The sequence below is a fragment of the Gadus chalcogrammus genome, chromosome 3 (genome assembly GCF_026213295.1).
Source record: "Gadus chalcogrammus isolate NIFS_2021 chromosome 3, NIFS_Gcha_1.0, whole genome shotgun sequence".
In the NCBI taxonomy this organism is placed as follows: domain Eukaryota; kingdom Metazoa; phylum Chordata; class Actinopteri; order Gadiformes; family Gadidae; genus Gadus; species Gadus chalcogrammus.
In genome coordinates this window covers 547,463-573,942 of record NC_079414.1, presented here as the reverse complement: position 1 = coordinate 573,942, position 26,480 = coordinate 547,463, and the positions used below count along the sequence as shown (strand labels likewise).

Here is a 26,480-nt window from a genome sequence, read left to right as displayed (position 1 = left end):
AAAATTGAGCGGAAGTAGATAGGTGGGCGGTGCCAGGCTAGGAAAACACATGGAAATTACATAAAGCCGGCCGGCAGTGGGGCATTAAAAAATGCTACACATTCAATCCTATTTTTCTAGTTAAAAAATGGATACGTTGCGGGCTAGCATAGAAAAAAATTCTTCCGAGATATGGTTAATGGAAGAATGGAAGAAGTCAGCATGCCCCTTTTGCTCGATAGAAAGAAGTAGGCATGCAAGAACTAGTTTAGAACGCCTATATTAAAGTTTGAACAAACCCGAGTACATTCTCTAGTCTTCTCAGCAGTAATTTTTTCATGACTTCATTGAAACCTGTTTCATTAGATATAGTATAGCATTACATGCAGATATATACGCCCAGCACATTATAAACTTCAGCGGAAAATACCAAAGGCTCACCTATATAACTAGTCTAAAAAGGACTGCATTCAATTCATCTGGACAGCTGTAGATATATTTTACATTATTTAGCCCGATGGAAAACGCGTGTTTTGGCTTCTTCAAAGTCCTGCCCCGCAAGGCGTACTGTCAATACAGAGGACATTTGCAGCGGCTGAAAGAGGACACAAGCTTGAGTAAATGCCGTCTACCCCTGCACCTCAGATCATAACGGAGGATCTGGTCCCCATCTCTGGGCAAGCACCACAAGAGCCTGTTTTCGTGTGGTTAACGGCACGACAAAGAAAGCTCAGGGGTCTTTAAAACAGCATACCTGTATTTGGGAAGCTCTTCCAATTTCTTGTCGGTGTTGATTCTGTGCACGAGGTCCGACTGCTCGTTGTCATAAGGCGCTAGGATGACGTACAGTACGACACTCTTCAGGGCCTGGTAAGAAATTAAAGTATGGTCAGAGAGGGACCTTAATGATGTGGTGTTGAGCACCAGTTGTTCAACGAATTAACAATTGGATACAATTGGAAGTAAAAAATGTAGAATCCCAAACCAAGTGCTACACTACCCATTGTGAGGGTCTTCTTTCAAAGATGCCTCATTGGGAGGGTTGTGTGAGCGCTACATAAAGGTGTGTTTTCTACCTGCTGCCACTTGGCATTGTCCTCCAGAATGCAGGGAGTGTCGTAGATGGCCCGGAAGTGTTTACAGATGGACAGGTAGGATCCCTCGTGCTGGTCCACCTGAATCATCAGGTTGTAATACTTCAGCTTCAGCTCCTGGTAAACAAAGAGACCAAACAGTGACTAGGCAGTAGTAGAAGGTCGTCTTTTGTATTCCCATTACGATATTTGTTTGTTTGAATTCATGAGTTTGCATCATCTGAACTTTGTAGTCATTGCTGCAAAAAGAGCAAGGGTAAGAATTTTAACAGAGACAGCCTTTTTCCTTTCATTTCCCGCAGCATCCCGTAGTGGTTCACCGCTCAGAATTGAGCTGAAAGAAACTAACCATTTTCAGACAGATTTCCAACAGACCTGCCCCTCGTCAGGCCAATCCCAACCGTTTATCAGATATGGGGCTGAACAGAGGAGTTCCCTATTGGATTGCTGCCGCTGATGTGACGTTTCTTTGCCATGATTGAATGTAGTTCTGCTCAATTGCATCCCGAGGCATTTTCGTCAACTGACCGTAAATAACTCCTTGGAATGGGAAGTGTTGCATGTTATGTAGTGCATCCTGTTTCATGCAGTGCGTTACCGTAAAACTTCTGTACCAGTCATTAACTGGAGCCAGTAATGACGTAACATACCTCGGAGCCCTCTTCTTGGAAGAACTTGGTGTTTATCTTTTTGCTGATGATCTGGGTGCGGATGTAATCCTTGACCGCGATGCACAGCCTCATCTGCTCCAGGATGAACTCCACCTTCTCCTTCTTCTCCATAGAGCCGTAGGTCTCCACCTAGCCAGGGGACACGCAAGTTCAGACGAACAACAGGACACATGACAGAATGAAACTGGTCATTAGGTCAACTCTCCTTCACCAGAACCTTTAGACAACTCTAAACTACACGTTCTCCTCTCTTAGGCTGCATCCGAATACCTAGTACATACTATTTCTGTCTAGTGTCTACTACTTGACCATACTACACTTGACTGTGTAGTACGGTCTACAGACATGCGTAGAACGCCTCCGAAAGCCGCCGAAACACCACCGGATGTTTGGAGATGACGTATCTCCCCCCAGATGGCGGCAAAATTTACCTGTTTTCCGTCTTGTTATCGTTGCTATTAAATAAAAAAATGTCTCTTTCTACGCGAATGGCTCTTGAAATGGATATCTCTGCTAGAAGGCGTCGTCGTCGGTCATCTCGTAGAGCGACTTACCGGCAGGTTATGTTGTATATATGTGGACATTTGGTAAGTCATTTTTTTGGAATAATAATAATACATTTACAGTTATTTGTTAATTTTTCCTTTTTTATTGCACACACACACACACACACACACACACACACACACACACACACACACACACACACACACACACACACACACACACACACACACACACACACACACACACACACACACACACACACACACACACACACACACACACACAAATAAAAAGCCGCTGTTGGTGGTGTCGGGTCAGCCATCTCTTCTTCGTTTGTTACCAGACTCCGGTTGCATTGTGGGATAGCGTTGTGTGGTCCGTGGTTCACTTTGGCGGTAGTATGCATTCGGAAACGACTTCCGTACTACAGAATGCATACTGAGTATTCGGACGCGCTAGATTTTTCGCATACTACAAAATGCATACTATATAGTATGCAAGTACGAGTATTCGGATGCAGCCTCAGACTCCAATTCTGGTTTACAGTGTTCTCTTCTTGCAACAACTCAACTCTAAATATAAAAATAGTATTTTTACGTATACCGGTAGATCCTTTCCATGATGTTAGAAAATAAATCAGAACCATTTACATTTACATTTAGGGCATTTCATTTAGCAGACGCTTTTATCCAAAGCGACTTACAATAAGTACTTACAATAAGTAAGTACATTTGTCATAAGGTTTCGATTACCATTCCCAAGCCCTGAAAGATGAACTGAACTGAAATTTGAAGTTTAGTGAATATAACAGATGTATTGTCTGCCTTCTCATTGGTACAATAACTAAAAAGGGCTGAACTTGCTAAAAAGGGATTAAATTGTATGGTGAAAGGGGTGAAAGTGTTACAGGGCGCCGCTATGTTGGATTTCAACAATCAGCTACGTAATTGGCATGGTAACCTACTCCTACTCTGTGGCTCTAGGAGGTAATGAGTCAGGCTCTGAGGCTCGCTGAAATGGCTACGGAAAAGCAAACAACCAGGTCTACAGGAGGATCATCTTATTGCATTCCCCCTGGCTGCAATAATGAATTATATAGGGCCATGGCAGCTGGGGTAATCATACATTTCCACAGGCTACCTTTGAATAGGAAACCAGCCCATAATACATGGCTGGCAGCCTTAAAACTGACTAACCCTCCGATGTCAATAAGCCCCTGTCATGTCAATCTCCACAAGCTAGCACTCCGACCATAAAGTGTATAAACTATTACTCCGACGATGTCACAGAAATATGTTTCCAAGCTGCTAATTAAACCACGGCGGGTCTGTAAACAGAAGTTCCACAAATGTCCCTTTCTACTCACCCTGTCGTTCGCCGACTAGCCGATTGCTGATGCAGAGGGAGTTAAACTCGAAGAAGTAGTTTCATAGTAAGATGTATCTGTGCAATATCCATCTGTGCAATGTCCATCAACATCCACCAGAAAGTAAACCTCAAACATCCACCTAAAGTAAACGCGACACTCCGCCTCGCATCTATGCTCATCCGCGGGTGTATCTCCCAAAATGCATCCAACATATCTTTCAGGTACCGTCCATCCGGAGCCGATTTTTTTGTGAAACCATGTCTTTAATAACCATGTTATTAGGCAGATAATAAACCATGTTCTTTAATAGGTCCATGGTCCCAGGATGGTTTCAAATAAAACCGGACCTATGTGGTTTCATGTGGACGCCTGAAGCGACGTTAAAGTTGCGTGAAAGTTCTTTATTTTTTAGGGGTCCAAGCCAACAGGTTGGATCCCTATTGTTTTTGTAAGGATTTTTAGGGGTCCAAGCCAACAGGTTGGATCCCTATTGTTTTTGTAAGGATTTTTTTTATTATTATTCCCCCCTAGAAGTGGGTCCACAGCCCAAACCGTAAATGGTGCCGACACGCCAATTGCATGACTAGATCCAGGTGCCTGAGTTCTAGGTAGACGACAAAATCCAGACACGCCGGCCACTAGGTGGCGCTATACCAAGGAAAGACTCGTTTGGGGCTATAACTCCCACACCGAACCTCCCACAGTCCAAAAACTTGTACACACAGATGCACTGGAGTCTGCTGCATCTTTTGGTCTAGGCCACGCCCATTTGCGTCTATGAATATTTTTCGCTAAATCGCGAAAACCGCAAAACTGTTTTTTCGCTACTCCTCGCACATTTCTTGACCAATCAACACCAAACTTTGCACACGGCATCTTCAGACGCACACGCAAAGAAATCATATACAGTTTTTTGATCCGACCTTCGACGACGAAACGGTAGAGTTTTAAATATTGGTTTATTAGCTAAATTAGACGTGGAAAATTAAAAATCCAAAAAAATCCAAAATTAGACATCGGATCGAGTCCAAATTCTACACACATGTTGGTGCTAACCTTAATGACGTTCGATAAAAATTTCGGAAAATTCCGCCATTAGGGGGCGCAATAAACGAGGAAATTGTATATCTTCTACAAAATTTCGCCGCGAAAACGCCACACTGACTTCTCGCTACTCCTACCACAGTCAAATCCTTTGTATCCACAGGTTCAGGGTAGCGTTTTGAACACATGCTTCGCGTTGTGCCGGCGAAATGCACACTTCTTGGACCCCTGCATAACTGCTTGCAGTTCTAGTTAGGGGTCCAAGCCAACAGGTTGGATCCCTATTGTTTTTGTAAGGATTTTTTTAGGGGTCCAAGCCAACAGGTTGGATCCCTATTGTTTTTGTAAGGATTATTATTATTATTATTATTATTATTATTATTATTATTCCCCCCCTAGAAGTGGGCCCACAGCCCAAACCGTAAATGGTGCAGACATGCCAAATGCATGACTAGATCAAGATCCGTGGCGACTACGCAGACGACAAAATCCAGACATGCCGGCCACTAGGTGGCGCTATACCAAGGAATACGCGTTTGGGGCTATAACTCCCACACCGAACCTCCCACAGTCAAAAACGTTATACCCACAGATGCACTGGAGTCTGCTGCATCTTTTGGGCTAGGCCACGCCCATTTGCGTCTATGAATATTTTTCGCTAAATCGCGAAAACCGCAAAACAGTTTTTTCCCTACTCCTCCCACATTTCTTGACCAATCAACACCAAACTTTGCACACGACATCGTCAGACGCACACGCAAAGGAATCATCAACAGTTTTTTGATCCGACCTTCGACGACGAAACGGTAGCGTTTTGAATATTTGTTTATTGGCTACGTTTTACGTCGAAACGCAAAAATTCAAAGAATACCAAAAGTAGACATCGGATCAAGTCCAAATTTTAGACACATGTCGGTGCTACCCTTAATGGCGTTCACTAAAGAATTCGGAATATTTCGCCATTAGGGGGCGCAATAAACGAGGAAATTGTATATCTTCTAATTGGCCAAAGGAATGTTCTTCAAACTATAAGGGAACCATCAAGGGGCAAACCCGAGTCTATATAAAAAATATGGTCAAGAATTAATAATGTAGGCGGGAGTTATTTGGCAAAGGAAAATTGTCTTTGGAAAATTTCGCCAACAGGGCGGCGCCAAAAAACGACGAAATAATATATCTCCTATTTGGCCAATGGAATGTTCTGAAAACGCGTTTTAGGCTATAACTCCCACACCAAAGCTCCCACAGTCAAAAACGTTATACGCACAGATTCACTGGAGTCAGCTGCATCTTTTGGCATAGGCCAGGCCCATTTGCGTCAGTATTTTCTTTATGCAAAATCGCAAAAACAGCTAAACTGCCTTTTCGCTACTCCTCCCACATTTCTTGCCCAATTGACACCAAACTTTGCACACGACATCTTCAGACGCACACTACAAGAAATCAGCAAAACTATTTTGATCCGACCATCGTTGACGAAACGGTAGCGTTTTGAATATATGTTTTGCGTTGCAAATCAGTAAAAACTATTTTGATCCAACCGTCGACGACTAAACGGTAGCGGAAAATGGGTTTGGGGCCGAAACTCCCACACTGAACCTCTCACAGTCAAAACCTTTATATCCACAGGTTGTTCACGGTAGCGTTTTGAATACTTGTTTCGCGTTGTGCCGGCGAAATGCACATTTCTTGTTATTCTTCCCCCCGTACTTGTTGGACTACAGCCCAAACCGTAAAAGGTGCACACGCGCCAATTGCATGACTAGAACCAGTACCGGCACCGCTACTCAGATAACCAAATCCAGACATGCCGGCCACTAGGTGGCGCTATACCAAGGAGAAACACGTTTGGGACTATAACTCCCACACCGAACCTCCCAGCGTCCAAAAACTTGTACAGACAGATGCACTGGAGTCTGCTGCATCTTTTGGCCTAGGCCACGCCCATTTGCGTCTATGAATATTTTTCGCTAAATCGCGAAAACCGCAAAACTGTATTTTCCCTACTCCTCCCACATTTCTTGACCAATCGACACCAAACTTTGCACACGGCATCTTCGGACGCACACGCAAAGGAATCATATACAGTTTTTTGATCCGACCTTCGACGACGAAACGGTAGCGTTTTGAATATTGGTTTATTAGCAAAATTTGACGTGGAAAATCAAAAATCCACAAAAAACAAAAATTAGACATCGGATCGAGTCCAAATTGTACACACATGTTGGTGCTAACCTTAATGACGTTCGATAAAAATTTCGGAAAATTCCGCCATTAGGGGGCGCAATAAACGAGGAAATTGTATATCTTCTACAAAATTTCGCCGCAAAAACGCTACACTGACTTCTCGCTACTCCTACCACAGTCAAATCCTTTGTATCCACAGGTTCAGGGTAGCGTTTTCAACACATGCTTCGCGATGTGCCGGCGAAATGCACATTTCTTGTCGCGTTGTGCCGGCGAAATGCACACTTCTTGGACCCCTGCATAACTGCTTGCAGTTCTAGTTATTAGGGGTCCAAGCCAACAGGTTGGATCCCTATTGTTTTTGTAAGGATTTTTTTAGGGGTCCAAGCCAACAGGTTGGATCCCTATTGTTTTTGTAAGGATTATTATTAGGGGTCCAAGCCAACAGGTTGGATCCCTATTGTTTTTGTAAGGATTATTATTATTTCGTACGCCTTAGAAGTGGTACCACAGCCCAAACCGTAAATGGTGCACACGCGCCAATTGCATGACTAGATCCAGAATCGGCACCGCTACTCAGATAACAAAATCCAGACACGCCGGTCCCTAGGTGGCGCTATACCAAGGAATACGCGTTTGGGGCTATAACTTCCACACCGAACCTCCCAGAGTCCAAAAACTTGTACACACAGATGCACTGGAGTCTGCTGCATCTTTTGGCCTAGGCCACGCCCATTTGCGTCTATGAATATTTTTCGCTAAATCGCGAAAACCGCAAAACTGTTTTATCGCTACTCCTCCCACATTTCTCGCCCGATCAACACCAAACTTTGCACACGACATCTTCAGACGCACACGCAAAGAAATCCTAGACACTTTTTTGATCCGACCTTCGACGACGAAACGGTAGCGTTTTAAATATTTGTTTATTAGCTAAATTAGACGTGAAAAGTCAAAAATCCAAAGAAATCCAGAATTATACATCGGATCGAGCCCAAATTTTACAGACATGTTGGTGCTAACCTTAATGACGTTCGATAAAAATATCGGAAAATTTCGCCATTAGGGGGCGCAATAAACAAGGAAATTGTATATCTTCTACAAAATTTCGCCGCGAAAACGCTACACTGACTTCTCGCTACTCGTACCACAGTCAAATCCTTTGTATCCACAGGTACAGGGTAGCGTTTTGAACACATGCTTCGCGTTGTGCCGGCGAAATGCACATTTCTTGTCGCGTTGTGCCGGCGAAATGCACACTTCTTGGACCCCTGCATAACTGCTTGCAGTTCTAGTTTATTATTATTCCCCCCTAGAAGTGGGTCCACAGCCCAAACCGTAAATGGTGCCGACACGCCAATTGCATGACTAGATCCAGGGCCCTGAGTTCTAACCAGACGACCAAATCCAGACACGCCGGCCACTAGGTGGCGCTATACCAAGGAAAGACGCGTTTGGGGCTATAACTCCCACACCGAACCTCCCACATTCAAAACCTTGTACACACATATTCACTGGAGTCTGCTGCATCTTTTGGCATAGGCCACGCCCATTTGCGTCTATGAATATTTTTCGCAAAATCGCGAAAACCGCAAAACAGTTTTTTCCCTACTCCTCCCACATTTTTTGACCAATCAACACCAACCTTTGCACACGACATCTTCAGACGCACACGCAAAGAAATTATCGGACAGTTTTTTGATCCGACCGTCGACGACGAAACGGTAGCGTTTTGAATATTGGTATATTAGCTAAATTAGACGTGGAAAATCAAAAATCCAGAAAGATCCAAAAGTAGACATCGGAACGAGTCCAGATTTTACATACATGTTGGTGCTAACCTTAATGTCGTTCAATAAAATTTTCGGAATATTTCGCCATTAGGGGGCGCAATAAACGAGGAAATTGTATATTTCTTATTAGGGGTCCAAGCCAACAGGTTGGATCCCTATTGTTTTTGTAAGGATTATTATTATTTCGTACGCCTTAGAAGTGGTACCACAGCCCAAACCGTAAATGGTGCACACGCGCCAATTGCATGACTAGATCCAGAATCGGCACCGCTACTCAGATAACAAAATCCAGACACGCCGGTCCCTAGGTGGCGCTATACCAAGGAATACGCGTTTGGGGCTATAACTTCCACACCGAACCTCCCAGAGTCCAAAAACTTGTACACACAGATGCACTGGAGTCTGCTGCATCTTTTGGCCTAGGCCACGCCCATTTGCGTCTATGAATATTTTTCGCTAAATCGCGAAAACCGCAAAACTGTTTTATCGCTACTCCTCCCACATTTCTCGCCCGATCAACACCAAACTTTGCACACGACATCTTCAGACGCACACGCAAAGAAATCCTAGACACTTTTTTGATCCGACCTTCGACGACGAAACGGTAGCGTTTTGAATATTTGTTTATTAGCTAAATTAGACGTGAAAAGTCAAAAATCCGAAGAAATCCAGAATTATACATCGGATCGAGCCCAAATTTTACAGACATGTTGGTGCTAACCTTAATGACGTTCGATAAAAATATCGGAAAATTTCGCCATTAGGGGGCGCAATAAACAAGGAAATTGTATATCTTCTACAAAATTTCGCCGCGAAAACGCTACACTGACTTCTCGCTACTCGTACCACAGTCAAATCCTTTGTATCCACAGGTACAGGGTAGCGTTTTGAACACATGCTTCGCGTTGTGCCGGCGAAATGCACATTTCTTGTCGCGTTGTGCCGGCGAAATGCACACTTCTTGGACCCCTGCATAACTGCTTGCAGTTCTAGTTATTATTCCCCCCTAGAAGTGGGCCCACAGCCCAAACCGTAAATGGTGCCGACATGCCAATTGCATGACTAGATCCAGGTCCCTGAGTTCTAGGCAGACGACAAAATCCAGACACGCCGGCCACTAGGTGGCGCTATACCAAGGAATACGCGTTTAGGGCTATAACTCCCACACCGAACCTCCCAGAGTCCAAAAACTTGTACACACATATTCACTGGAGTCTGCTGCATCTTTTGGCATAGGCCACGCCCATTTGCGTCTATGAATATTTTTCGCAAAATCGCGAAAACCGCAAAACAGTTTTTTCCCTACTCCTCCCACATTTTTTGACCAATCAACACCAAGCTTTGCACACGACATCTTCAGACGCACACGCAAAGAAATTATCGGACAGTTTTTTGATCCGACCGTCGACGACGAAACGGTAGCGTTTTGAATATTGGTATATTAGCTAAATTAGACGTGGAAAATCAAAAATCCAGAAAAATCCAAAAGTAGACATCGGAACGAGTCCAAATTTTACAGACATGTTGGTGCTATCCTTAATGTAGTTCGATACAAATTTCGGAAGATTTCGCCATTAGGGGGCGCAATAAACAAGGAAATTGTATATCTTCTACAAAATTTCGCCGCGAAAACGCTACACTGACTTCTCGCTACTCCTACCACAGTCAAATCCTTTGTATCCACAGGTTCAGGGTAGCGTGTGCCGGCGAAACGCACATTTCTTGTCGCGTTGTGCCGGCGAAATGCACACTTCTTGGACCCCTGCATAACTGCTTGCAGTTCTAGTTTTTAGGGGTCCAAGCCAACAGGTTGGATCCCTATTGTTTTTGTAAGGATTATTATTAGGGGTCCAAGCCAACAGGTTGGATCCCTATTGTTTTTGTAAGGATTTTTTTTATTATTATTATTATTATTATTATTATTCCCCCCTAGAAGTGGGTCCACAGCCCAAACCGTAAATGGTGCCGACACGCCAATTGCATGACTAGATCCAGGGCCCTGAGTTCTAAGCAGACGACCAAATCCAGACACGCCGGCCACTAGGTGGCGCTATACCAAGGAAAGACGCGTTTGGGGCTATAACTCCCACACTGAACCTCCCACATTCAAAACCTTGTACACACAGATTCACTGGAGTCTGCTGCATCTTTTGGTATAGGCCACGCCCATTTGCGTCTATGAATATTTTTCGCTAAATCGCGAAAACCGCAAAACTGTTTTTTTCGCTACTCCTCGCACATTTCTTGACCAATCAACACCAAACTTTGCACACGGCATCTTCAGACGCACACGCAAAGAAATCATATACAGTTTTTTGATCCGACCTTCGACGACGAAACGGTAGAGTTTTGAATATTCTTTTATTAGCTAAATTAGACGTGGAAAATTAAAAAACCAAAAAATTCCAAAATTAGACATCGGATCGAGTCCAAATTTTAGACACATGTTGGTGCTAACCTTAATGACCTTCGATAAAAATTTCGCCATTAGGGGGCGCAATAAACGAGGAAATTGTATATCTTCTACAAAAATTTCGCCGCGAAAACGCTACACTGACTTCTCGCTACTCCACAGGTTCAGGGTAGCGTTTTGAACACATGCTTCGCGTTTTTCCGGCGAAATGCACATTTCTTGTCGCGTTGTGCCGGCGAAATGCACACTTCTTGGACCCCTGCATAACTGCTTGCAGTTCTAGTTCCTATTATTCTTACCCCCCTAAAAGTGGGACCACAGCCCAAACCGTAAATGGTGCCGACACGCGAATTGCATGACTAGATCCAGATCTGTTCGGACTAAGCAGACGACAAAATCCAGACACGCCGGTCACTAGGTGGCGCTATACCAAGGAATACGCGTTTGGGGCTATAACTCCCACACCGAACCTCCCACAGTCAAAAACTTGTACCCACATATTCACTGGAGTCTGCTGCATCTTTTGGCATAGGCCACGCCCATTTGCGTCTATGAATATTTTTCGCAAAATCGCAAAAACCGCAAAACAGTTTTTTCCCTACTCCTCCCACATTTTTTGACCAATCAACACCAAACTTTGCACACGACATCTTCAGACGCACACGCAAAGAAATTATCGGACAGTTTTTTGATCCGACCGTCGACGACGAAACGGTAGCGTTTTGAATATTGGTATATTAGCTAAATTAGACGTGGAAAATCAAAAATCCAGAAAAATCCAAAAGTAGACATCGGAACGAGTCCAAATTTTACAGACATGTTGGTGCTAACCTTAATGTCGTTCAATAAAATTTTTGGAATATTTCGCCATTAGGGGGCGCAATAAACGAGGAAATTGTATATCTTCTTATTGGCCAAAGGAATGTTCTTCAAACTCAAAGGAAACCATCAAGGGGCAAACCTGAGTCTATATAAAAAATATGGCCAAGAATTATTAATGTGGGCGGGAGTTATTTGGCAAAGGAAAATTGTCTTTGGAAAATTTCGCCACAAGGGGTCGCAAATAAACGACAAAATAATATATCTCCTAACTGGGCAATGGAATGTTCTGAAAACGCGTTTTGGGCTATAACTCCCACACCGAAGCTCCCACAGTCAAAACCTTTATATCCACAGATTCACTGGAGTCAGCTGCATCTTTTGGCATACGCTGTTTCTCAATTTTTGAACACATGCTTCGCGTTGTGCCGGCGAAATGCACACTTCTTGGACCCCTGCATAACTGCTTGCAGTTCTAGTTAGGGGTCCAAGCCAACAGGTTGGATCCCTATTGTTTTTGTAGGGATTTTTCTTATTATTATTATTATTATACTTCCTACCAAGAAAGTGGGAATACAGCCCAAACCGTAAATGTTGCACACACGCCAATTGCATGACTAGATCCAGGTCGGTGAAGACTATGCAGACGACAAAATCCAGACACGCCGGCCACTAGGTGGCGCTATACCAAGGAATACGCGTTTGGGGCTATAACTCCCACACCGAACCTCCCACAGTCCAAAAACTTGTACACACAGATGCACAGGAGTCTGCTGCATCTTTTGGCCTAGGCCACGCCCATTTGCGTCTATGAATATTTTTCGCTAAATCGCGAAAACCGCAAAACTGTTTTTTCCCTACTCCTCCCACATTTCTTGACCAATCGACACCAAACTTTGCACACGACATCTTCAGACGCACACGCAAAGGAATCATATACAGTTTTTTGATCCGACCTTCGACGACGAAACGATAGCATTTTGAATATTGGTATATTAGCTAAATTAGACGTGGAAAATCTAAAAAATCCAAAAAAATCCAAAATTAGACATCGGATCGAGTCCAAATTCTACACACATGTTGGTGCTAACCTTATTGACGTTCGATAAAAATTTCGGAAAATTCCGCCATTAGGGGGCGCAATAAACGAGGAAATTGTATATCTTCTAATTGGCCAAAGGAATGTTCTTCAAACTCAAGTGAAACCATCAAGGGGCAAACCCGAGTCTATACAGAAAATATGGCTTATAATTATTAATGTGGGCGGGAGTTATTTGGCAAAGGAAAATTGTCTTTGGAAAATTTCGCCAACAGGGCGGCTCCAAAAAACGACGACATTGTCTATCTCCTATTTGGCCAATGGAATGTTCTGAAAACGCGTTTTAGGCTATAACTCCCACACCGAAGCTCCCACAGTCAAAAACTTTATACGCACAGATTCACTGGAGTCAGCTGCATCTTTTGGCATAGGCCAGGCCCATTTGCGTCAGTATTTTCTTTATGCAAAATCGCAAAAACAGCTAAACTGCCTTTTCGCTACTTCTCCCACATTTCTTGCCCAATTGACACCAAACTTTGCACACGACATCTTCAGACGCACACTACAAGAAATCAGCAAAACTATTTTGATCCGACCATCGTTGACGAAACGGTAGCGTTTTGAATATATGTTTTGCGTTGCAAATCAGTAAAAACTATTTTGATCCAACCGTCGACGACTAAACGGTAGCGGAAAATGCGTTTGGGGCCGAAACTCCCACACTGAACCTCTCACATTCAAAACCTTTATATCCACAGGTTGTTCACGGTAGCGTTTTGAATACTTGGTTCGCGTTGTGCCGGCGAAATGCACACTTCTTGGACCCCTGCATAACTGCTTGCAGTTCTAGTTATTATACTTCCTACCAAGAAAGTGGTACCACAGCCCAGACCGTAAATGGTGCCGACATGCCAATTGCATGACTAGATCCAGGTCCGTGAAGACTATTCAGACGACAAAATCCAGACACGCCGGTCACTAGGTGGCGCTATACCAAGGAATACGCGTTTGGGGCTATAACTCCCACACCGAACCTCCCACAGTCAAAAACTTGTACCCACATATTCACTGGAGTCTGCTGCATCTTTTGCCATAGGCCACGCCCATTTGCGTCTATAATTTTTTTTCGCAATATCGCGAAAACCGAAAAACTGTTTTTTCCCTACTCCTCCCACATTTCTTGACCAATCGACACCAAACTTTGCACACGACATCTTCAGACGCACGCGCAAAGAAATTATCGGACAATTTTTTGATCCGACCTTCGTTGACGAAACGGGAGCGTTTTGAATATTGGTTTATGAGCTAAATTAGACGTGGAAAATCAAAAATCCAGAAAAATCCAAAAGTAGACATCGGAACGAGTCCAAATTTTACAGACATGTTGGTGCTAACCTTAATGCCGTTCGATAAAAAAATCGGAAAATTTCTCCATTAGGGGGCGCCATAAACGAGGAAATTGTATATCTTCTAAAAAATGTTGCTGCGAACTGACTTCTCGCTACTCCTACCACAGTCAAATCCTTTGTATCCACAGGTTCAGGGTAGCGTTTTGAACACATGCTTCGCGTTGTGCCGGCGAAACGCACATTTCTTGTTTTTATACTTACCCCCCTAAAAGTGGTACCACAGCCCAAACCGTAAATGGTGCACACACGCCAATTACATGACTAGATCCAGATCTCTTCGGACTACGCAGACGACAAAATCCAGACATGCCGGCCACTAGGTGGCGCTATACCAAGGAATACGCGTTTGGGGCTATAACTCCCACACCGAACCTCCCACAGTCCAAAAACTTGTACACACAGATGCACTGGAGTCTGCTGCATCTTTTGGTCTAGGCCACGCCCATTTGCGTCTATGAATATTTTTCGCTAAATCGCGAAAACCGCAAAACTGTTTTTTCGCTACTCCTCGCACATTTCTTGACCAATCAACACCAAACTTTGCACACGGCATCTTCAGACGCACACGCAAAGAAATCATATACAGTTTTTTGATCCGACCTTCGACGACGAAACGGTAGAGTTTTGAATATTCTTTTATTAGCTAAATTAGAAGTGGAAAATTTAAAAACCAAAAAATTCCAAAATTAGACATCGGATCGAGTCCAAATTTTAGACACATGTTGGTGCTAACCTTAATGTCGTTCGATAAAAATTTCGGACAATTTCGCTTTTAGGGGGCGCAATAAACGAGGAAATTGTATATCTTCAACAAAATTTCGCCGCGAAAACGCCACACTGACTCCTCGCTACTCCTACCACAGTCAAATCCTTTGTATCCACAGGTTCAGGGTAGCGTTTTGAACACATGCTTCGCGTTGTGCCGGCGAAATGCACATTTCTTGTCGCGTTGTGCCGGCGAAATGCACACTTCTTGGACCCCTGCATAACTGCTTGCAGTTCTAGTTTATTATTATTTTTGTAGCTTTAAATATAGCCCCTTGGTCAATTTAATGACTAACTGTACATTAAAAAGTACTTCTACTCAATCTAAAAGGTTAAACAACTACTATCTCCTCCTCGACTTGAATGTTTTTATACAGCGCACAGGCTGGATGCGCGCAGGCTTGATGCGCTCCACTTATTTTTGTGGAGAACCAGCGCCTTGAATATGTAGGTTCTACAGCGTTTGTACAGCTCGTTGCGTTTCCGCAATGAGTCCGTCTTTACAGAGATATTCCGGAAATGCATCAAAGGTAAACGGAGGGGGAATGATCGTTTTCGCCTTGTTACTTGGTTGCTATTTATGGGGTGCTCCAGTGTCTCCGCTCGTACGTCCCTTAGAGAGAGCATGGCCACTTCCAAAACCTCTTTCTCGCCGCACAGCATCCAAAATGCCCAATGCATGGTTATGAAACCTAATCCCAGCATTAGATGGTCAAGGTTGACCGGGCCCTTCCGGCAGCAGACCGATTCAATGGCAGTGTCCAATGCTCCGGCAGCATCCACAGGCACATGAGTCACACCCACACGATCCGAAGGTGGAGCTGGAGCCTGAAATTGATCCCTCTCCACCGGGTTTCAGTCGGACACTACAGGCATGTCCCTCACAGGCTGAAGCCATATTAAAATCACTATTATCCGCCGTGGAGTGTAGAAGACGTTTGCGTATCTGCAGCAACGACCTAGCCCTACCATGCCAGTGACGTCATCGGTGCTCTAATACAAAAAGACGCATTTTCTTTTGTTGCTAAAAAAAAAGCTATACATAGATTTTTTTTAGAATGGTCAGAACTAACGTTATCGAGGTTGATTATTTCAGTTCAGTTCATCTTGATGGTCTCCTTCAAATTCCTACCCGGGTTTACCCAAGTCACCTATTCCTTACATTTCAGACTCAATGAGAGGGAGCATTAGGGACTAGCGTATCCTAATACAGTCAACTCTCCCAGTCCAAGCTATAAAGTGCCTTTAAGTCGGAGTCTGTCAAAAGGGTGACATGAGACACGGCTGACGATGACGGTTTGAACAATTGGTCACACAGTATGAAATACTGTGTGACCACTGTGAGCGGGACACCCGATGTGCCAAGCCATCTCATATGATGCCTTTAACTCCTAGTCCCCCGTTCTCTCCCCCTCTCCTACCTGCAGCTCCTGGAGGATGGAGGCCGCCTCCTTCACGTCTCCGCTTTGCTCCTTGATGTTGGCCAAGGTCTTGGTCAGCCTGGCCCGCTCGATCTCTACGTAGATCTGAAAAGACATGACCCTTTAGTTGTGCATTTCTGGGAGCCGTAAAGCTGCATCTTAAAAGGGGGATATCGTGCTTTTTCGACTTTTCCCTTTGCTATATATATATATATATATATATATATATATATATATATATATATATATATATATATCGTCGCTGTCCGATGAAAACCACGTATGTCCATTTTTGCCGATTTTGAGATTTTACGATGATAGTTATGTCCAGGTTCATTTCCGTATACAGTATGCGTCATGAACCTAATTGACCAATGAAAAGTTGTGAAACACGTAATCTGATTTTCAAGTATATCCATTTGGTGTCAAAGCTGTCAATCCCGCCGCGTATCTCCCGCCCTGTGGAGTCATCTCATTCATATGATCTCATTAGCGTCTCTGGAAGCGCATCATCGGGTAGCCGAATAACACTTTGAAGTTAATGTATTTAGTTTTTTTGTCAACTGTTCTCAAGTTTATTCTAGTTGCAATATAAGATGAAGTAATTTTCACCGAATATTTTTTATTGTGAACCGGACTGACGTAAATAAAGTAGGCTAAACAGGGCTGTAACGTAGCCTGGCTCCGCCCGCCTAAGTACTTCCGCTCAATTTGAATTTCCCTTCAGTACTCTCTGTACAAATGAAATGAAGTGAAGAGTACGAGAGTCTGGTAGAACCAGGCTAGCTGTAACACGTATCGAAACCGAAATCACGACACTCAAAGCCACGAACCTGTCTCGCGGTGTGATAAGGCAGAAGCACGATACGCCCTTTCTAACTATCTGGTAAAATTGTCAGATTGAAATTTGCTAATTTGTCTAAATAATAGTCTGCTGACACCGCCCCCTCTTATTGATGCCGTAAGTTTGCGAAGAGATGCCCTCTCTGTGATGACAGCTCTCCGTGGATACGGAGGATTTCATTTCTCCACAGCCGTCAAAGTCCTGTGTGATCCCTGTCTCTATTGTTTTGTGTGATTTGACCGGCAGTTGGTCTGCCGGAATCGTTCGCTTCTTCACTAGACACACTGTCTAGTCACTAGACAGTGTGTCTAGTGAATAAGCGAACGATTCCGGTAGAATAAAGTACCCATCCTGTCAATAATCGGTGGCCGCTTCATTCCGACCTTCATAACGAGGCATAGTGTTACGAGTAGCGTATGTGTGTGCGCGAGAATGGCAGTGTGTGTGTGTGTGTGTGTGTGTGTGTGTGTGTGTGTGTGTGTGTGTGTGTGTGTGTGTGTGTGTGTGTGTGTGTGTGTGTGTGTGTGTGTGTGTGTGATTGACGTCAGCGAGTGAGTGGACGAGCGAGGAGAGCGAGCGGTAGCGGGTGTCTGTGTTTTTTTTTAGTGAAATGGCAGCTTCATTTTTCCTTTTCTTTTCTGCAATACAGTGCCAAATAAATATTATTTTGATGATAGCCTGGTGAGACAATAGCTTTCCTTTACAGTAGGCCTAACTTTATCGCTAGAAAAAGTGTCCCCCTTGTCGCCTGAGACGTAGGTCAAGGAGTGGACGTTACAACCTCTGTATAGCTTGTTAGTGTACTGATTCATTATCGCTTCATAGTTAGCAGGAGACATAATTATGAAGGGACAATGAATCAGTACACTGTTATTCATACTGACAAGATTAATAGTCTATGCTCAGTTTATTAAATAGCGTTAAGTTGGACGTAGGCTATTTAATAAACTTAGCGTAGCCTATTCATCTGTCAGTATGAAACGCGACCTGTCCATTCATGATCGGAAGAACGCGTATCGACCACCGTTACTGTAAAATATGCACGTATGTCCATTTAAACTCGATTTTGGTAAAATGTGAACGATACCATCACACTGTCAATATTACGACTACATTTAAAGATGACGTACCAACTATGACAACGCTACGTTCAACTGCTTTGAAATTAGGGTGTTTTTTTCATTTCCTGAAAAGTAACCGTTTTGGACATACGCGGTTTTCATCGGACAGCGACGAGATATATATATATATATATATATATATATATATATATATATATATATATATGACATCTGTATACATGTTTTACGTCTGCTAAAGTCCGAGCAGGGGGAGCCCACCGTGGACGCCCCTCAATAATGCCTTGTTTCCACCAAGCGGTGTGGTAAGGTGTGGCTCGGAGCAGGACAGCTCGGTTACACCAAAACTGGCTTGCGTTTCCATCGCCGACAGTACCCTAATGGTGGGGCAGGGTTTAAGCCGGATGGCGATAGCCGTGGCAGCTACAAAAGCATTGTGACATCATAGCAGCGAGACACAGTGCAGCTGTCACGTTAAAATTGTACCGGGGGCGAAAATTGTACCGGCCTACGTCATCGTTTGTTTACATCCTGACAACCTGACAACCTGCTCGGCAACAGACGACGCGATGCAGAAAACATGTTTCCAAACGACGAAATAACATAATACAGATAGCGGATCGCTATCTGTATTATGATAGATAGCGATAACACTTGTTTTTACTTTATATTTGTATTGTATTTAATTGTTTAATCGAAACAATAAAAAAAATTGCCCGCAAAACGGGCGATTGCGTCAAATGACAAATATTCTGCCCGCGAAACGGGCGATCGCGTCAAATGACGTAGGAGGGTGCTTGAAACATAATACAGATAACGGATCGCTAGATAACACTTGTTTTTACTTTATATTTGTATTTTATTGAATTGTTTAATCGAATTTAGCTGTAAACTGAGTGTTTTAAGCAGGTTTCATAGTCTAGAATGTTCAAGAACCTACCTACGCGATTTGACGCGTCATTTGACGCGATCGCCCGTTTTGCGGGCACATTTTTTTATTGTTTCGATTAAACAATTAAATACAATACAAATATAAAGTAAAAACAAGTGTTATCGCTATCTATCATAATACAGATAGCGATCCGCTATCTGTATTATGTTATTTCGTCGTTTGGAAACATGTTTTCTGCATCGCGTCGTCTGTTGCCGAGCAGGTTGTCAGGTTGTCAGGATGTAAACAAACGATGACGTAGGCCGGTACAATTTTCGCCCCCGGTACAATTTTAACGTGACACAGCCCGTTAATAAATAAAATAAAATAGAAGAATGTGACACATTAAACAAAGAGCATCCATGACGGACGGCAAACATTTTCCACAATAAACTAAGCTGTCGCCGTTGCCAAGAAATACTGTGTTTCTTTTTACCCCATTCACACAGAAGGGACGATTCTGTTGCCAAAGCAACGGACGGTTTGTGTAGCTCCACCTTTTTGGCACCCTTTCAGACTGCTTGGTAGAGTTCAGATTCTCTGCCGTCCCGCGGTAAAGTTTGAGCGCTTGTTTGCGCTCAAACTTTACTTCCGTAACAGGGTGGGGTCCGACTGCAGTCGGCGGTACAGAAGTCACCCCTCCCGGATACCCGCAATTTTTATAACTTCTCGGGGGTGTGAAATTTCTGACGCACAAGCCAAGCTTTTGACCAATCACAGCAGACTGGACTACTCGGAATGGGGGCCTTAAAGTGACATGATACAAATCAGACCGTTAACATAAGATGCTGAATTTGGTTTTGCTGAAATGAACATTGAGATTAATAAAGGAGTATTTTTAACATACAGGCATGTATAACCCTAACCCTTTTCTAGTAGTACCCCCAAATGCAATTATTAACCCTTAAAAAAAGCATGATATGGGATCTTTAATTTACCCGTATGTTGAAAAATTAAAAAGCTCAGGACCAGAGTAGCCAAGGCAAAATATCAATACATGACATATTCCCAACCATGGTAGTCGATTCTCTTTCATCAGCCAGCATTAGATACTTCCATGCTAATGCTAATGCAGTTTCATACCGTTTCACCTCAAGAAAAGGAAGCAGAAACTTATATTGAAAACCAACACCCACCTTGCCAGCCGTCACGGTGCGCAGAGTGTCGATGAGCCGCAGCTTGATGGCGAGGTCGCTCACTTCATCCACGTACTTGTAACATTCTTGAACCATCTTAGCAACAGCCTGTCACAGCCCCAAAAAAACAAGACTCAAGAAGAGTCCTCATAAGCCTTCACGTCTGAGGTGGCTCATTGCTATCAGAAAGAGGAAGTGCTAGAAAACGTCCTTGCAAAGTTGAATCTAATATAGTATGGCTAAATTGACACAACACTTGAATGGAACCCACTCAAAGTAATCTAAATCTTCATTCAGAAGCAGCAGATATCAATTCAGAGGCAGCAGCCATTCATTCAGAGGCACCAGATATTCCATAGTTTTCACATTTCAAAAAGACAGAAATGGATCAACACAGGAACTTGGCAACACGGCCGCTGAAGTGATTCGAGTACGGGTGATTTATGCCGAAGATTCTTCAGAATACATCCAAAAGTCTGCAGCATAAAATCAATGGCCACTAAAACATCAAATGGAGTAAAGGACTGCAGGAGTGGAGCCAGTATCTGACCTGTTTGAGCTGACTCCTCCTCTTGGACAGCAGCATGATGTTCTCATTCAAGGCGTCCCAGTCCTTGGCCTCGTGACACATCTGAACCACGGCCACTAGGATCCTGGACGTCGACACCATGTCTGATGCCTGAATACAAGAGGAGAAAAAAACTATTTATGTGATTGTACTTATCTCTTTTGAATGGCTTAATAGAAGCAGGCTGGAATTTCTACTAGCCTATTTCTACCAAGCATTTGTCCTGTCCCTCGCCTCAGTTAACAAGTTTAAACATAGATGTGCAGCAGGGCTTGGATTATTGTGAGCCATTATAGATTATTTTTGTATTCTACAAGCAACAATCGAAGAACAGAGGGCTGATTGAATGTTTCGTAGATATACCGTACCGTCCTGGTCTGCTTCTCCAGGGACAGTAGTCCCTCCACTGCCTCCTGCAGCTTCCCCTCCTGGGACACACAACACACCGCAAATTCATAGGCTCATATCGAGGAATACATATATTTAAACTGTTAATGTATCATCAACGATCACATATATTCGGCCCTTTACCTTGACAGCTAGCCTTAAAGCTAGTCGAAGTTAGCATTAGCGCGAAGCTAATGCTGTCGGCGTGCTAGAGACGTCTGAGGGAGCAAAGCGGACCAAGGGCCGAGGAATACACTCCCCAACTGGTCAACCTTATCTGAGTTAGTCTCTCAATTTATAAACGAGCCACCATGCAAGAACCAGTGTTGACGGAGACAACCATGGCCGCCAACATGACTCAGCTTACCTTAGCCATCCTCTCGCACTCAGGGATCCGCAGGTCCACCGTGGAGCTGTAGTCCACCTCCATCTTCACCATCTTCCCGTCTGATCTCTCTGCTCTCTCCGCTCGTTCATCGGTCGTGTTTGCCATATTGGTCATTGATAATAACTGCTTAGATACGCTATCACCTCTGCTACGAACAACAGATCCTGTACTATTGTGCTTGTCACAGAGAGACTGCCAGGATCTGGCCAATCACAACCGAGCTGTGAGAGCTGTCCGCGGCGCCTGTAGGACCAGGGGTCTCATTTATAAAACTGTGCGTGGGATCGTTACTAAAAGTGTACGTACGCCACAAAGCCAATGCCGTGTTCCAATACCCGTACTAGCCGTACTTACAAGCCAAATGTTGAGTACGTAGTACGTTCCAATTCAGATCCGGCGGAAATAAGTATACTTCAAGGACCCGGATGTCGTACTCAAAACGGGCTAATCGAAGTGTGGATCGAAGCAGAGCCCGTCTAAAGGCTGGTTTATGCTCGGTTACGTAAGCGTAAGCGCAAGCGCAAGAGGCCCTTGCGCGCCCTTGCGCCCCCCTTGCGCGACTTCTCACGTCTTGCGTGCGTCGGGTGATTTTTCTAGACTTGCGTCATTTTTTACGTAAGCTTTTACGCGAGCAGCCCAGCCTGCAAGGCTGTGATTGGTTTGCTGGTCTGGTTACTACTTCCTGTCTGGAGTATCACCCGGCAGGCTCATATACAAAAGCATTAACCTGAAGTGAAGTTAACTTTGCTGCCAACACATTATGTCGTTTTAAAATGTAGAGAGATATGCACATTTATACAACCCCAATGATCAACAACTTCATCACCCCTGTTCCTCTGTCTGTTGCCATCATTCACTGTGTATGGGGAGAACACGATCTGGCACATAAACAAACCAACGACTCCCATAGACAAAGACGTCATTCTCGAGGTCGTCTTCAACGAAAAACTTTCCTCCACATATTACTCCACCTACTGTTCTGGCGGTAAATTGCTTGGCAACACGCGCAACACGCGCAACCTAAAAGGGAGCATGAATTGCTTTGAGTAAATTTTGCGCAACAACGTAACACCAACGCTGAAGCATGCAGCCGCCTTATGGCCCCGTTCACACGAAGCCGAAACGGGCGAAACCGTTACGGTTTCGATCTATCCGGTTTCTAAGTATCTCCGTAAAGACGAAGCCAAGCGAAACCGGGTAGATCTGTAGAAACGCTGTAGTACACATTCCAGGCCCATAAGGGGCGCTGCTTCTGGTACAGAAATCCAGAAGAAATGAAATAAGAAGAAGAGGCGATGCGCATAAAGGCTGCCCTTATCCGCATGCTCGCATGTGATTTCTGAGGCCGTTTCTCAATTCCTAGCACGCGTACTACGGACTCGATGATATGGCAAGCCATCCCCGCCAGAAAACGGCATCATTTAGACGCGTATCACCTTCATTACGCCGTAAAATACGCCGTAAAATGTAGAAAAACGCCGTAAAATACGCCGTCATGCGCAAAAAAGCGCTGCTTTTTACGCCGCAATTGAGCCTTTCAAGAGCGCGCGTAAAAAGAGCTGTTTTGAACATCAAACCGCGCGTAAAATACGGCGCTTTTGTGCACATCACAACGCCGTAAAATACGGCGTTTCTCTAGTATGCTAATAATCTCCGCCCTTCTTTTCTCTCAGCCAATGCATTTGTGAAAAAAAGTGTTTGCGCCCAATCGCTGAACAAGACAAGCAGACCAAATCAGTTCAACACAGATCTCCTCTCATTTGGCGTTAGTTGTAGCGTCATATTCATATAGATATATATATTAGTAAATGCAGTTTCAACGTTGTGATAACCGTGGTCCAATTGATAGAGACGCTTGCTGTGTAGGGAAGAGGTTGTCGGATCGAATCCATTTATTGTCAGATTTGTGCTTTTGTCAGATGGTCACGCTTTTATGATCGCAATGCTTTTTAGTCCGCAAGCCAGACCTCCTGTGTTATAAGTTCCAAATTCAGTGCCTTTTTAGTCAGCCAGCCAGATCATCTAGGTGTCTTGTTACACGCTTTATAAGTTAATTATATTTAAATTATTACAGCCATGGAGCCTTTATTTTCGCGGAGTTATCGTAACATCCTCTCTTGTTCAATCGATATAAATACACAGTGGAAAGGAGTGAGAGGGAGCCATAGAGAGAGACACTGATGAACTGGGGAGCCATGCTCTAACAACGTTCAGAGGCTTGTAAACAGTCTACCGAGTCTGACACGGTGCTTAAATGGGCTCTGGAGACGCAGGAATGTTGTTGGATTCATTCAACTATTTGTGCATGGAAGCAAAAAAAGATCTCCCCATCAAGGCCAACAGCAGAGTAGCCTACGAAAAGAATAGACTGATATGAATGCTTCAAATATTAAAACCCGATTGATTAGGCCTATGCCGACATAATATCAATCCTAATCCTGAACGCACCGTGCGTACATTTTTCACGGCATTTTCCCCCAGACAGACATACAGAAAGACAGACAGACAGACAGACAGACACTTTATTTACCCCAAACTAACTTTAATAATCCAGCAGGTTACACAATACAAATAACTCTTACACAAATACAGACAGCCTATACAGTAGGCTAATACAGCGCCCACCTCAGCAAAAGGTAAAATGTAAAAAGACGATATAAGCTACATTTAAAATACAGATGCTGTAGCCTACATAAAAATACAGATGCCACATGAAATATGAAAATAGGATGCAATGTATAAATAAGCAAAACTAGGATATAAAAAATAGGCTATAATGAGAATACTCATTACAGCTGTGCAATGACTATCCAAAATTAAATTAGTTGTATGGAAAGATTTTTGTCTATGGAATGATCTTGTCACTTTACTGCCACACATTGTGTGTGTCAGTAAAGTGATAGAATATAGGAGGTAGGAGAATCCGTGTATGGTTCGTTCTTTGAATATTCAGATTTAAAACAAAATCAGAAAAAACAATTAACAGGATTGTTTTTAGTTTTTTCTGATTTGGTTTTGAAACTGAAAAAGGGCAAAAGGAATAAACAAATAAACGGCATTTGTGTTTCTGTGTTTTGTGTGTTGGTTTTTTAAACCCGAAACAGAAAAACAAAAATAGATACATGCATAGTTATAGGCTACACCAGAAGGCAGAACGCAGCGATGAAAAAAGAGCCAACCACCTTAACCAGCAATAGACTGTCTAATTATATTTAGCCTTAGTTATGGCCGCACTTGAACCTCATGGTGATTTTATTCGTGAACTAGGCTATTTGACACTGGAAAGACACACGACGCGATCAGTATACCGCTCTAAAGCAATCTAGTACCCCGAAGTGCTCCGTTATGACGGTGAGGAGGTTCTGTGTGCATGGAGCACAACCTTCAAAGAAGAATTCTAGTATCCGATTTAGTTTCAGATAGTCCACTCGCAGACTAGTCGCCGGCTCCCATGTGAAACAGTAAAGCATGGCCATTTTACAATGCGAGAGACTCGATGGAACGTTTGAAACGTCTTTATATGTATTTTTATTCATCTCATCTCATCTCATCTTCGTCCGCTTATCCGGGGTCGGGTCGCGGGGGGAGCAGCTCAAGCAGGGGGCTCCAGAATTCCCTTTCCCGGGCCACATTGACCAGCTCTGACGGGGGGATCCCGAGGCGTTCCCAGGCCAGTGTTGAGATATAATCTCTCCACCTAGTCCTGGGTCTTCCCCGAGGTCCCCCCCTTCCCACTGGACGTGCCTGAAACACCTCCCAAGGAAGGCGCCCAGTGGGCATCCTTACCAGATACCCGAACCACCTCAGCTGACTCCTTTCCAAGTAAAGGAGCAGCGGCTCTAATCCGAGTTCCTCACGGATGGCTGAGCTTCTCAACCTATCCCTAAGGGAGACGCCAGCCACCCTTCTGAGAAAACTAATCTCGGCCGCTTGTACAAACGATCTCGTCCTTTCGGTCATCACCCAACCCTCATGACCATAGGTGAGGATAGGAACGAAGATCGACCGGTAGATCGAGAGCTTTGCCTTGCGGCTCAGCTCTCTTTTCGTAACAATGGTGTGGTAAAACGCACCGCCCCCGCTGCTCCGATTCTCCAGCCAATCTCACGCTCCATATAGTACCCTCACTCGCGAACAAGACCCCGAGGTACTTGAACTCCTTCACTTGGGCTAAGGACTAATTTCCTACCCGGAGTAAGCAATCCACCGGTTTCCTGCTAAGAGTCATGGCCTCAGATTTAGCGGTGCTGATCCTCATCCCAGCCGCTTCACACTCGGCCGCCAGGCGATCCAGTGAGTGCTGAAGGTCACAGGCCGATGATGATCCAATGAGGACCACATCTTCTGCAAAAAGCAGTGACGAGATCCTCAGACCACCGAACTGCAACCCCTCCCCACCACGACTACGCCTCGATATCCTGTCCATGTATATCACAAACAGGATTGGTGACAAGGCGCAGCCCTGGCGGAGACCAGCACCCACTGAGAACGAAACTGACTGGCTGCCGAGGACGCGAATGTATTTTTATTTATTTTTTAAAACAACCTCTTGCCTACAGAGCAAGCGTCTCTATCGATTGGGCCACGGCCACGGTGACCACACTGTTGTAACTGGATTTACTAATATATATCTATAT

The 26,480-nt window shown here is 44.1% G+C and overlaps 1 protein-coding gene across 1 annotated transcript in view; it reads right to left on the bottom strand.

The window, feature by feature from the left end:
• The window catches only part of psmd12 (proteasome 26S subunit, non-ATPase 12), a 30,738-nt gene extending 7,931 nt beyond the window's left edge, over nucleotides 1–22,807 (bottom strand). The window contains exons 1-8 of the mRNA XM_056584617.1: nucleotides 21,823–22,807; nucleotides 21,437–21,496; nucleotides 21,051–21,179; nucleotides 20,501–20,608; nucleotides 16,511–16,615; nucleotides 1,724–1,873; nucleotides 1,056–1,190; nucleotides 734–846 (exon numbers count right to left, since the gene is read on the bottom strand). Of these exons, the coding sequence (XP_056440592.1) occupies nucleotides 734–846; nucleotides 1,056–1,190; nucleotides 1,724–1,873; nucleotides 16,511–16,615; nucleotides 20,501–20,608; nucleotides 21,051–21,179; nucleotides 21,437–21,496; nucleotides 21,823–21,957 (935 nt within the window). The 5' untranslated portion in view covers nucleotides 21,958–22,807. The remainder of the gene's footprint in view (nucleotides 1–733; nucleotides 847–1,055; nucleotides 1,191–1,723; nucleotides 1,874–16,510; nucleotides 16,616–20,500; nucleotides 20,609–21,050; nucleotides 21,180–21,436; nucleotides 21,497–21,822) is intronic.
• Nucleotides 22,808–26,480: the final 3,673 nt, after the last annotated feature.